This window comes from Tenrec ecaudatus, chromosome 4, assembly GCF_050624435.1.
Source record: "Tenrec ecaudatus isolate mTenEca1 chromosome 4, mTenEca1.hap1, whole genome shotgun sequence".
Classification (NCBI taxonomy): Eukaryota; Metazoa; Chordata; class Mammalia; order Afrosoricida; family Tenrecidae; genus Tenrec; species Tenrec ecaudatus.
In genome coordinates this window covers 21,575,086-21,589,107 of record NC_134533.1, presented here as the reverse complement: position 1 = coordinate 21,589,107, position 14,022 = coordinate 21,575,086, and the positions used below count along the sequence as shown (strand labels likewise).

The 14,022-nt window shown below is 38.9% G+C and overlaps 1 protein-coding gene across 1 annotated transcript; it reads left to right on the top strand.

The window, feature by feature from the left end:
- Window positions 1-7,145: 7,145 nt before the first annotated feature.
- LOC142445749 (olfactory receptor 4C15-like) lies at window positions 7,146-10,865 on the top strand. The gene is made up of 2 exons (XM_075547674.1): window positions 7,146-8,044; window positions 10,823-10,865. The coding sequence occupies exons 1-2, from the start codon at window positions 7,146-7,148 to the stop codon at window positions 10,863-10,865; spliced, it is 942 nt and encodes a 313-aa protein (XP_075403789.1).
- Window positions 10,866-14,022: the final 3,157 nt, after the last annotated feature.

Genomic DNA, 14,022 nt, shown 5'->3' with positions numbered 1-14,022 from the left:
TCATGGGATATCAAGATTTGGCATTGAGAGAAAAAGATAACATTTGCCCATTTATGTATGAAATATGTTATTTATTGGTGCCTCAACTTAACAACTTTACATGCTCATGAATCAATGGTGTGCCTTATCCTAGGTCTCAGCTCTTCCATCCAGTAAAAAAATATGTTATCCATCCCAGCATACACAGAATTTTATTATTGAACATAAAGAGAAATGAATGCATCTTTAAATAGAACCTCGGGAGCTATGTTTTAAACGCAGAAAGGGGAAACAAAACAAATAAACAAAATCCCACTATAATTAATCAGAAATGTACATGGTTTGCAAACTCTCCCACAAGTCAAATAGTGTAAAACTGTGTCTTGGCGAATCACACTGATGGTAAATTTTCAACCCCTGGGGACACCTGATTGGCAGTTCTACAGGTTCATGGCCTCTCAAGCAAACCTGTTAAATCTAGCTGGAAGTAAAAGAGAACTGTGCTTCCTTCCATTTTGTTCCCTGAGAACATGTTGGAGGCGGCCCCGGAACGGCAGTTGAGAACCTTCTCCACTTTGGGTACCTGGGAGGCTCATCTTCTCCATCTAAGCGGGAGGAATAAGACTCAGACACAACCTCACATTTTATTCAGTCACCGAATGCACTTTTCTCACTCAAGAAGAGATTTCCCCAGGAACCGATAGGTGGTGAGATTTAGAATCCACCTTACTCTTGGAATTTTCTGAGAGAAGTTCAGAGCGCCATGCAGCGCTTCAAAGTGTGAGTGTTATGGTCAGACGACCACAGTCGATGCTTGGGTCCCTCAGTCATGTCTGTACTTGGACTTGTTACATCACCCTTCTTATTTTCAGATGCCTCCGCTTTAAAGGAGGTAATGATACCGGCTAGGTTTGTGTAAATATATGAAATAATATGCACTAAATTTTCATAGGTGCCAGGTATTAAAAATGCTTTCCTGGGTTGTGAGTACCTATTATATAATGCCTAATGCAATTACCGCTTCCAATTCAATCCAAATAGCAGGAATTTGACAAATACATATTTTGCCCTAGCTTTCTATCTAGCAATTTAGTTATTCTTTCTGACTATATTCTCATTTATCATTTATCCCTTTATACTTTCCCCATTGGGTTGTTTTATATTCAATGTGGAATTTTCTGAGGATCAAAAGAACACTGATGTAGAGATATGTGCTGCTTTCTTATTTACAGAATTTCTGTATATAAGATAACCTTTAATTTCCTCATAAACATCACAGGGCAAAACATGAAGAGGAAGGAAGAGTGAATTATTCAAGTCACAGAATTCAGTGTTCTGACTGTACTTCCACAAAGTACAGCAGATGCCGTAGACAGCGTTAGGTTGCCGTCACTTCAGAATTACTCAATAATGTTTAGATGATTGAAGCTCAGAACAGCTATTTTGCTAGTAAGTGTGCCCTTTGTCTCTCTTCTAAAGTGAGCTGTAAAGCATGCACCAAGGAAGCTCCTCCAGCATCCATTAGGAAGGACACAGGTAGAAATGTGGTTGCTGATGTTAGGTGCCATTGTCCAGGTTATGACTGACAGAGACCCTGTGTACTCCCCTCACAATTGTTGTTGTGTTTGAACCCGTTGTTATAGTCCGTAGGTGGAAATAGAGGTTACTATTCTTTGTTTAAATCCAGAAATAGCAAGGGTGAGGAGTTTGAGAAACATGTAGTCACATTAAGAGACAGGAAAGCATCAGCAAATAAAGGGGTTTACCAGACTGGTAGGAAGGGAATATGCGTAGGTAGATAGACAAGGAATAAATACTGATAAACTGAAGAGTAATCATAATCCTGGATCCAAAATGCAATGGACTCTATGACTAAATATGAATGGTAATTAAGAATGGGTTTTTAATGTATTTTTATTTGATAATAACTTTATGTATATATTTGAAATGCATATACATCAGCAGCAACTGTGATGGTATACACATAAATGTCCAAATGTTACTCTTGAATATACATTGATACTTTTATTGCTTGAAAGACAATTATTAAAACTCTACTTATAATGACAACCTTACTGCTAACTCTGCATAAAGGTGGGCAGTAGTATGAGTTTTGCTATTTCTTACTAAAAGAAGGGGAGGAAATTGATGAGGGGAGGGGAGTGATGGTTGGTGTATTGTGAGGCAAATGCTCAAGGTCACCTTCCCAAGTGATACTCCAGAATCTACAGTTCAAAGCTGACCTTGAAGGGACCCTCCGTGATCTCTGGTGAACAATATGGCTATCAAGCAAGGAAAAATCATGAGATTTCTAGGAGAAATATGGGAACAGCTGCTTTTTAAGATAGAGAAATGGATTTAAAATTGATATCAGCGTGAGTACCTGGTCTGGATAAAGTTGGATCTCATGATAGGCTTGCTTACAGAAAGTTTACAATAATTTTAAGTTTTAATCAAGAGCCTCACTAATATCATGTTACTATGATTGTTCTACCTAATGTATTTATGGGTTAATGTGCTAATCCAGTATGTATTATTTATGAATACATAATAAAATAATATCTAAGCCCACCTTATTTTCTGAGCTGTTCAGTTGATGGGATATGTGGTGTTGTGTGTCTTACCTTGATTAAAAACAAAATTTTAAGTATCTACATGATTAAGTAAAGATACATATTTAAAAAGGTGAAAATATCCACTGTTGTCTTATGCTCCCTTCTAGAGTTAAAAATTATCATAAATTATCTAGACAAAGGGGTGAAAGGGTTAAATTGTTTATATCGTTCTTATTTAACATATTATAAGCTATTTCACTTGATATTTATTCCTTTATTTCATTATTTAGCACTTTACATACAGCATTAATTTGAAGTAGTCTGATTTACCAAAATACAATACTAATATTGAATATGTGGGGTATTTCTAAGTTTTATTGCTACAAATTATACTGTATCATCTCAAGTTATAAAATTTCTTCTACCTCATTTCACTTTTAAAATGATTTTTTTAGAGTTGGATAACTGTTATAAATAATACAAATATGCCTATGAGTTTGAAAATATTTTTAATATATTTTCCAGACATTACAGGCATGGAAATATTTTCATCACAATTTTAGCAGTATTGTCACTGTTTAATTTTGCATCCTTGGTTTTGAAATGTGTTCAACCTTTTATTCTAGTAACCCACATATGAAATCTGAATAAAAGTGGGTGCAAATAAATGGTAGAATTAAACTTCATTTCACAGAGGGAAAGATGGACAAAACAGAATAGACAAGCGTGGCTAGGTAGCGGCTACTTGTCTAAATTAAAATATCCTAATGATCCCAATAGCCAGGATCACAAACTGGGAGAACTGGGACTGGTAATAAATGTCAGTGATTGAGCTTTTGCCCTTTGCGGAATCTCCTAAAGTGATTTTGTAGGACTGATGCTGGTAAATCTTGATGAGGCTCTGGGAGGAGTCAGGAGCCGCATCAGAGGGCCCTAAATGAGCTATCACATGAGCAAGTTCCCACCTGCTTCACTTCTATCTGATCCTTCGTCCACTTTCTGCACTGAAATTATTAGTGGTTTCCTCCCTGGATTCTACTGCTGTGCTGGAACCGCTTGAGTCTTCGAAGTGTTTCATCTCCCTGCCCTTCTAAACTGCCAAACAGAGTCACACGAACGGGTCTTCTGTTTCAGATTTGCTTGAAATTGGGCGTAATACCTTCTGACACTTCTCTAGGGATTTCTCGGTTTCTGCATGACCACTGTCTCCACCCAACTTCAGGCTCCTTTGCTGCAGATGATTGTTTGCAGGGACTCGGCACGCATGTTTATCATTGTTCCAAGTCGCCCTCCCTTGGTGGATGTGAATTCCAATGAGGTGGGACCGACGGTAACTTGTAGGACTATTTTTCATTCTCAGACTTGCATTCCTTATTGATCTCAGTGGAGAACTGTGACTTTCAACGTGTCCCAACAGCTTCTAAGCTGCAGTCTCCAGGAAGTGCAACCTATTTCCTCCAGTGACTTGACAAAAAGCTATTCTTTTTCATTGTGATTTTTGTTTTCATACACATTTGGCTTTCTTCACGTTTCTTTGTTATGGGTGAAAAGAAACCACCAGTTGGACCCTCTATTGCCACTCCTATGTTTTTCAGACCTCATTCGGTACTCACCAAAACAAAATGTTTTCTTTTAGAATTCTGTGGTGTCAATTGATTCCAATGTCCCACAAGCTTACGGTCAAAAGTCTTCAGGCCCAGGGAACAGTTAGGAAGTTTGCAAACTTTGCTCCCTTTATGCTCTGCTATATTCATGGAGATATTGACAGAGTCTGTAAATACATATGCATACATATCTTCTGTGAAAGTTTGTATATTTATGGATTCAGTCCCATACACCTTCTCACAGCTGCTTGTCTTGTGTGTCTGGCAATGCATTCAATCAGGTTCTGTTCTTACGATTATTCCAGGACTGTGTCTGTGGCACAGTGGCGTGGACAGTGAATTACTCTCCCCAGTGACCACAGGTTAAACCCACCAGCAACTCTGAGGGAAAAAGAGGATGCTGCAGCTCCCGGAAATATCTACAGCCTGATGGATCCGATGGAGACCCTCCCCTCTGTTGTCTGCGGCTTCTAGGAATGGCCATCAAGTCAACCGCAGTGAACGGGTATAATCAATATTGTTTATCTCCATTGCTTTTAATGCCTGGGCTCTTCCCAGTTACTCCCATGGCCATGGTTATTTTGTTTTGATCTCCCTTTTATTGTTTATTTCCTTCCCATCACCCAGTTTAAGAGGTGTTTACCCTTAGTGAGCGATGTATCTTCCCTTTCCTTTCCATGCCTGGTAACTGACACAGCATGTTTCTGTGTGAAAATATTTCCTTGACTTTTCATACCATATTTGTCTTCTTGTAATTGACTAATTTCTCTCTACAGTGTTCTTCAAGTTTATCCATATCATTAGATATTTTACATACGCATCATAATTATTTAATATTGGGTTGTAATCTATAGTGTATATGTGTCGTTGTTTGTTTATGCATTCACCCATCGATGGGAATGTAGGGTTTTTTCCATCCTTTTGCTATTACGGACAATGCTGTGCTGAACATGGATGCTCCTATGTTTGTCTTAAAGTTTACTGGGTCTCAGGGCATCAACAGTGGCACCACGTTTTCTCTCCACAGCAAGGCATGCAGGTTGCAGTCTCCACATCGTCATCAGGATCTGCTATTTTCCTTTAAATAAGTTCTGCAGTTAATACTAGGTGAGATTATAGCTCATTCTTGTTTTCATTTTCATTAAAAAGTATCCCTGACTGCTTAGTGGTTATGGGTTGGTCAACGTTTCAAAATCTCTGTGCACTCCGCAGGAGAAGGAAGAAGCTTTTCTGAAGCCCACGGGGCAGTTCCATCCTGTCCTAAGGGGCTCTGTGAGCCTAAATGGACTCAGTGGCAGGGAGATTTTTAATGGCGATCATTGAGAGGACTTCCTTTTGTCCTCCTGAGTGTCTTCCTTGCTGAAGGAGCTGTACATGGCCTCTGCTCTGCTGTCGAGGTGTTGCTGTTTTCTTTACATTTTTGATTTTAGTATCTTTTCTGATATATTTTTTGTATCACAAGCAACATTTTCACATTTTCAAAATTGAACCTCATCATAGTCCTGAGATGATCAAGTAAGCCATAAATGAACTATTTTTATAACAAAATGATACAATTTTGAAACTTACATAGCTTGAGGAGATTTACCTGATTATTTTGGTCCACCTTGTGTAAGCAATTGGATAATTTAAAAACCCATTTATATTCAACATATTTAGTTATATTCCTTACCTAAATGTCTGTTGTCATATAAGACCTGTGCATTTATTTTTGGACCATTACATTATAGTTATAAGTTATTTACTATTTATTTCTGTGAAGCATATTATTATACATGAACAAAGGAATCAAAGTTTTAACCTAGAGATTGTAGAAAGGCCACTTTGCAGATTGTAGAAAGGCCCAATTTCTTTGAAGTCTTCAATAAAAAATATAAATTCTCACCCTGTCCTTACTGATTCAGTGGCATGGCACCAGGGACTCTCGTCTTTATTTTTGTTATTTTGGGGCCTTAATCTCTCAAAGCATGTATCCCACTAAAGTAGGGCTAATTATTCTAGCCTTAGACTATATTCTAGACACGAGGCACTGAGCAATTGCTTTCCTTGCATTACTTTATGAAGTCATCAGCCCAACACTCTGAAGAAGGTATGGGTTTTACCAGCTTCTGTTTTCTTTTTAAAATAGTCAATAAAAATGCAAGCTACTAGACATTGCATGTGATTTTATTACTTGCTAAGCACAGAGCGAGGCACTTTTCCTTGGACTTTTATTTTCTACAGGGATGATAAACTTCATCTTAAATTCCTAATTAGACTCAGATTAGTATAGTAATATTTGGGGGGATATATATAGTTTCCAAGTGCTTGTTGAACTGCATGTTACCTCTTCTTCCATTTGCAGATAAGGAAGCCTTCTGATGAGACATGCATTTCCGTTCAAGTCACCCTGGTTCCAATGTTATGCCAAAGGGAGGCCTGAATAATGCATTGCCGTTTTCTTTTCTTCAGAGCTTGGCTATGTTCCAGATCAATCTCAATCATTCTCTCTAGGAGACCAATACTAACTAGTCAGAAATGTTATCTAAGATGAGAATTATTTTCATCCTTACCACAAATGAAGGTTTTTTATCCATCATATTGAAACTCTAATTTAAAAAAAATTCACCTCAATTCTGCTGAACATTTCACTGCCATCTTCAATAAATCCCTAATTTTCGCAACAAGAATCTCTCACTCACTGCCATCAAGTCGGTGCCAACTGCAAGTGACCTAACAGGACAGGGGAGAACTGTCCCTGTGAGTTTCTGAGATTGTAACTCTTTATGTGAGTCAAAAGCCCTATGCTTCACCTGGAGAGTGGCTGGTGGGTTTGAACTGATGACCGTGCAGTTAGCAGCCCAAAGCTCCTCGTCAGCAATAACAGAAGCAGGGATATTAATGTAGATACACCAACCTGTTGAAGACTATGGTACTTCCACCTACTGATTTGTGACAAAACTCGTTTTCTCATCATTTCAGTGTCTACGTGACCAGTGCGGTGGCTGTCACTCTTTCTTCTGAAATCATGCAAAACCAAAGCTCTGTCACTGAGTTTGTCCTCTTAGGATTGTCACAGAATCCAAATGTCCAGAAATTCTTATTTGCTGCAATTTTGCTCATCTACCTAGCCACTGTTGGGGGCAACTTGATCATCGTTGTGACCATCGTCAGCAGCCCAGCTCTCCTGGGCTCCCCCATGTACTTCTTTCTGGCCTTTCTCTCCTTCCTGGATGCGTGCTTCTCCTCGGTCATAGCCCCAAAGATGATTGTGGACTCTCTCTATGAAAGGAAAACCATCTCCTTCGAGGGCTGCATGACCCAGCTCTTTGCTGAACACTTCTTTGCGGGAGTGGAAATTATTGTCCTCTCCATCATGGCCTTTGACCGTTATGTGGCTATTTGCAGGCCCTTGCACTACCCCTCTATCATGAACTGGAGGCTCTGTGGCATCCTGATGGGCGTAGCCTGGGCTGGGGGCTTTTTGCATTCCATAATACTCATTTTCTGTACTTTCCATTTGCCCTACTGTGGCCCCAATGTTATCAATCATTTCATATGTGATTTGTTTCCATTATTGGAGCTGGCCTGCAACGACACTCATGCCCTTGGCCTTTTCCTAGTTGTCAATAGTGGATTTATTTGCATCATAAACTTTTTATTGTTGCTTATGTCATATTGTGTCATCTTACTCTCGTTGAGAGCTCACAGCTCTGAAGGTCGGCAGAAAGCTCTCTCCACGTGTGGCTCTCACGTCGCTGTTGTCGTGCTGTTCTTCGTTCCGTGCATATTTGAGTACGCACGACCTCCAGCTTCATTCTCCTTCGATAAAATGGTGGCCATATTTTATACCATTGTAACCCCCCTACTAAACCCTGTCATTTACACATTCAGGAATAAGGAAGTGAAAAATGCTATGAGGAAATTGTGGGCCAAATTGGCAGTGTCTTACGATGAAAAACAAAAACATTAAACTTATCAATTTCTTTTGAGTTTCAGAGGCTGAACATTTGCCACATGCATTTGGGAGCTTTTGGGTGAGTTACTATAAAAATCCAATATAGTAAAAAAAATTTAAGTGTGGAAAAGGTATTCTTTCATCGCTGTATAGAAATAATTCTTCCATAAAGAAGTTTTCAAGAGCAATGAATAAATATTTCAAAGTTGTCATATTCCTCTGTCCAATGTAATTGGCGCCTTAACTTTATCTACATAACTTCTCTGGAAAGAAATCTTGTAACGTCTGTATTAAAGTGTCCCCTCTCTTCAAACCTCCCCACACTCCCCACTCTCCCACAATAAAAAGCATTGACAAATGCCCATGAAATATCATTTCTAGGTTTTAGCTGAGATTCATAAGATTCATCTTCTAAGTAAATTTCAGCAGAAGGCTACAAGTGTATGAGGTACATTTATTTGAATTTTTTTCTTCATAATTACTATTCAAGACTCATTGGATGAAATCTATACCCCTTTTAAATCTATATTCTGCCTGTATTCTTGAAAAAAGGGAACTTGTAGGGAACTTTTCTACCAAGGAAGGATTATGGTGGATTAGTAGTTATAAACCTTCGGTAGTCTTAGAGCAAAGATATAGTATCAGTCAAAAGTCATCCTGCTCATTCACGGGGGAAGAAACTGCGCCTTGGTGCCAAAGCCATGCTAACATAAATTCTGACTTTGAAGGTCCCCCACTTAAATTGTTTGAAGTTCAATGGTGGTGATTCTGATACAAGGTACAAAAGAAGACAACACTTTACATACGTAGCCTGACTTCTCATCACTGGGGTAGTCCTTGGTCATGGTCTACAACTGCATCTCCTCTCAGAATTTATGTCACATCATTTAGGATATTGAGTCAGAGAAACAATAAGTTCTCTTTGATGAATCTTGGGTCATACTATCCTCAATAACATTTTAAAAATGCTCTTTCTCTGTCAATTCTGACTCACAGAAACCCTATAGGACAGGGTAGAACTGTCCCTGAGTTTTTCAAGAATCCTTTACAGGAGTTAAAAAAAAAACACATCTTCCTCTTCCTGAGGAGCAAATGGTAGTTTCAAACTGCTGATTTTGAGGTTAGCAGCCCAGTGTACAGCCCAGTGTGTCACTATGGCTCCTAGGCAAAATACAGAATAGGACAATATGGATGATTCATGCATAGTGAAATTATGAAATATATATTATGTTTTAAGAGAAACAATAATTGAAAACAACTTTAAAATATTCATGGAAGAGTCAGCTTGTGTAAACACATTATTTGAGTTTTAGAAAATAGTTAGTGGTATATCAAGCAGCATATATGGACTCTGAAACTCAGTACCACATAATCTATATTTTAGAACACATAATTGTATTTTAGACACACCATACTGATAGATTACTTTCAGGTTAATTCTGATGCATAGTGACTGTGAGTCTGGGTAGACTGGAGAAACAAATCCAGAGACACTCATATGCGTGTAATAGAGAACTTTACATCAAAGAGTAATTATATATTTAGAAAACATCGCAGTCCAATCCAGATTAAGTCTAAAGTCTGATATTAGCTCATATGTCAGATACCAATCTATAAATTTCTCTTCAGACTCATGCAACATATGTGATTACATGGAATGCAGGGAGATCACAGGCCAGTGGGTGGAAAGTCTTGTGGATCTAGTGGTGGTGAACACATGTCAGCACTGGTAGGGGTCTCCATGTGGCTCCTCCAACCCCCTGGCTCTGACTCCATCACATAGCTTCAGGTGGCTCATCAACAGGAATGTGTAGCAGAGATAGTGTGTCTGACCTCCATTGAGCTATGTATCTTTGTTGAACCTCCAAATGAGGTCATCAAATTGTAACCTGATTGACAGGCTAGACTCCACCCCTTCAAACTTAATAGTCTCAAGTTGACACTAGATTGTATAACTACCACAGTAACTAAATAAGAGAAAGTAAAACTACCCATAGGGTTTTAAAGACTATAATCCTTGAGGAAGCAGATTCCTACATCTTTCATTGAGCCACTTGTGGATCCCAACTTCTCCGCTAGAAGTCTAGCATTTAATCACTGCACCATCAGTACAGTGTATATTATACCCAAAGCTTTATATGACGAAAAGAAATCAAGATATTAAGATGACGTACTGTAGGTCTCACAGTCAAATAAGCAGTTATTGGAATTTGTTAGAGTGCACAATCACCCGTAGGATTTTCCCTCTACCATGTTTGGCTCCACAAGGAATGCATTAAGTCTGTATTTAAAGTATGGGCACTAACATTAAGGGGAAAAAAGTGATATGGTTATTGTTGCTAGCTGTCGTCAATGGCTCCTGACATATTGTGACCTCATGCTCAATCCTGGAGTTCCCTGTTTTTATCCACTGGGTTTTTATCCGTATTTTCAAAATTTATCAGACCCTTTTCTCTTATTCATCTTAATCGGGTAACTCTGCCAAAACATGTTTAGCATCATTGCCATATGAAAACCTTCACTGACAGATGGGTGATGTGTACATGTGTATTACATTGGTGGGCTCTAGACAAAACAGGTCTCTCAGATTGAGGATGAGAATTCTTCCACGGAGTGGTAATGGCATGACAATTATAGAGTTATAGTTCATAGTTCAAGATGCTGTTGTTAAATCTTCAGTTAAACCGTCAATTTTGCAGATAAACCATTTCTCAGCTGCATCCTTTTTACATTTTAAATGCAACCAGGTTCACCCAAAGTGAACAGGTTCCAGTAGAGTTTCCAGACTAAGAAACGACCATGAAGAGGAAACAGGCTATTGAGGTAGTTACATAATTTCATGTCAACTTGGTAGATAAGTCTCAGGGTGGAGTTTAGCCTGTCAATTAGGTCACAGCCTGATGATGCCTCCTTGTGGGCATGGCCTTCTTAGGAAGATTCTGTGAACTTCCAGTCTCTTGATTTTGCCATCAGAAGAGACAGGTCTTTCTCTGTGTGTCTCTCTCTCACTTTCCTGTTGACAAGCCACTTCGAGCCAAGTTTATGGCAGTCAGAGCCCTGAGATGTTTCAAACCGTCACTAGATCCACAAGACTATCCACCCACTGGCCTGTGATCTTCATGCATTCAGCACCATTACATGTGCTGTGTGAGTCTGAAGGGGAATTTATGAACTAGTAGCAGACATATGGGGTAATATAGGACATATGGACTTGATTTGGACTGGGCTAGGATGTTTTCTTAATAAAAAAATTGCTCTTTGACATAAAACTCTCTCTTTCCCATACATGAGTGTCGAACACAGCTATCTATGTCTGAAGAATTAGCCGCCGAAAACCTTACAGATAGAAGTGAAACATTGTCGCATACTGAAACCTCATAAGCAGTAGCATTCTGAAATGGTGACAGAAGATGAGCTTCTAGAACAGAAGGAAAGGCACTCAAAATATGACCGGGGACCACCAGCCTTCTCAAAGTAGAGTCAATCATAATGACATGAATGGAGCAAAGCCTTCTGAAATAAAGCTTTAGGGACCTTCATAGGTTTATGTGGCAGGGCTCAAAATGCAAAGAAACAGCTAAAATATCTATTAATAATTGAAACTTAGATGATATCAAGTATGAACTAGGGAATATTGAAAGTCATCAAAAATGAAAGGAAACACATAATGATTGGTATCTGTGTTATTCTGGGTACTTTAGAGAAACAAATTCACAGAAACTCATGTAATGGAGAGTTTTATGTAAAGGTTAAGTGTGCATCAAGAAAACATCCCAACCCAGTGCTGCTCAAGTCCACAAGTCCAACATTAACCCATTAACCCATATGTCCAACACTAATCCACAAAGTCCTCCTCCATCTCACAAAACAGACACAATAATACCGACTGCAGGAGGAAAGCCGAGTCAGTGAACGTGTAAGCATCTCAGTGCTGGCAGGGCTCTCCACACAGCTGCTCCAGCACCTAGGGCTGCATCAGGGTAGGTCAATTGTGGCTTCTCCTTGGGGATGCCTTGCAGGAAGTCAGCCTTTTTAACTGCAGCAGAGAACTGTTAAGGCAGCTGCACCCTGGTGTGACCATCAAAAACCAAGAGACCCAAGAACTAGAAAGGCAAGGCTCACCAAGCCATTTAATCCCTCCACCCTTTAATTAATCCCACATGTGTTTATCGGCCAGGTTGGCACAATAAACTAACTAACTCAGTTTCCTAGGCATTAATTAGGTGAAGTGGACTGGCATTGGCCATTTTGAATCAGATACAGTCCTATGGTTTACTGTTCCAGGATTGAAATATTTCAAGGAGAATGGCATGACATTAATCTTCATAAGGGACATTTCAAGATCTATCTTGAAGTACAATGTTATCTGCATGCAGATAATTTATACGCCAACGACTAAATCTGGTGATGAAGAAATTGAAGTATTCTACTAGTGTGTTCGGTGTGAAATGGACACTACTTACCAAGTTCTTTTGGTAAGGGACCCTCTCCCAGGAGCTGTGCTCTTCTGATAATGTGTTCGAATACATGAGAGGACGTTTCACCGTCCTCATTTCAAAGAGGTGTTCTGGCTTAGATAGATTGGTTCATTCTCTTGGCAGTCTGTGGTCAATATTCTTCAACAACACCTTAATTCAAATGCATTCATTCTAACACAGTATTCCCTTTTATCACCAAGTCTTTAAAGTCCCCCTCACTTTGAGCAAGCAAGGGTGTGTCAGCTCCATAGCCCAGGTGATTAAAAGTCTACCTACAAACTTGATGCCATGTTCTTCTTTATAGACTTGCTTATCAGATTAATTGCTTACCATATTGATTGAATACATTTTTGAAAGAATACAACCCTGCCACATACCTTTCTTGAAATTATACCACCCAGTATTTACTTGTTCAATTCAAACCACTGCCCTGTACAGATTCCACATGAGCAAAATGAAGAGTTCTGGAATCCCAGTTTTTCTCAAAGTTACTCATACTTTGTTATGATCCACACAGTTGAATGCCTTGGTACAGTCAATAACACACAAATAAACATTTTTTCCTGGTATCTTCTGTGTTCAGTCAAGATAAATCTGGCTTAAGCAATTAAATCTTCCCTGCCTCACCTTCTCATGAACCTAGTTTGAATATCTGACAGCTCCTTGTAGATGTGCTGTTTTTGAATAATCTCCAGAAAATTTTACTTGCATGTGATATTAATTTTTTGATAATTTCTATTTTCTGTTGGGTTGCCTTTCACTGGAGATGGGCACACATGTGGATCTCTTCTGGTAAGTTATTCAGGTAAGTATCATTCAATGTTCTTGGCATAGAATAGTGAGTGTTTCTAGTGCTTTATCTGCTTGCTGAAACACTTCAATTGGCATTCTGTCAATCCCTGGGGCCTTATCTTCATTAATGTCTTCAGTGAAACTTAGATTTCTTTCAGTATAAATGTTTTGATTATGTGCTACCTCTTGAAATGGCTGAACATCGACCAATTCTTTCTGACACAGTGACGCTGCATTCCTTCCATCTTTGTATGCTTCCTGCAACATTCAGTACTTTTCCCATAGAATTCTTGGCTGTTGCAACTCATTTTTCTTCAGTTATTTCAGCTTGAAATATATTGAACATATTTTTCTCTATTGTTTTTTTACTAACTGTAGATCTTTGCACATTTCCCTATAATACCCTATTTTGTCTTAACAAGTTACCCTTTGAAAATTTCTGTTTAGCTCTTTTACTCCACTGTTTCTTTCACGTCCTTTAGCTATCCTATGTCAAAGAGCAAGTTTCACTTTTTAGCTCTACTGTATCTTTAAGGCCTTTTTGCTTTTCCTTATTAGTATGTTCATGTCATCCCACAATTCATGAGGCCTTCGTTCACTAGTGTTCCATGTTTCAAATCTGATCTTGAGACCGTTTCTAAATTCATGTGGATTATACTCATGGTAGTTGCTGTAAC

Excerpts from the sequence above, each read along its gene's own strand:
- LOC142445749 (XM_075547674.1), top strand. The coding sequence starts at position 7,146 with ATGCAAAACCAAAGCTCTGTCACTGAGTTTGTCCTCTTAGGATTGTCA. Across the intron at positions 8,045-10,822 it reads AAAAATGCTATGAGGAAATT|GTTCACCCAAAGTGAACAGG; the intron begins GTGGGCCAAATT and ends AAATGCAACCAG.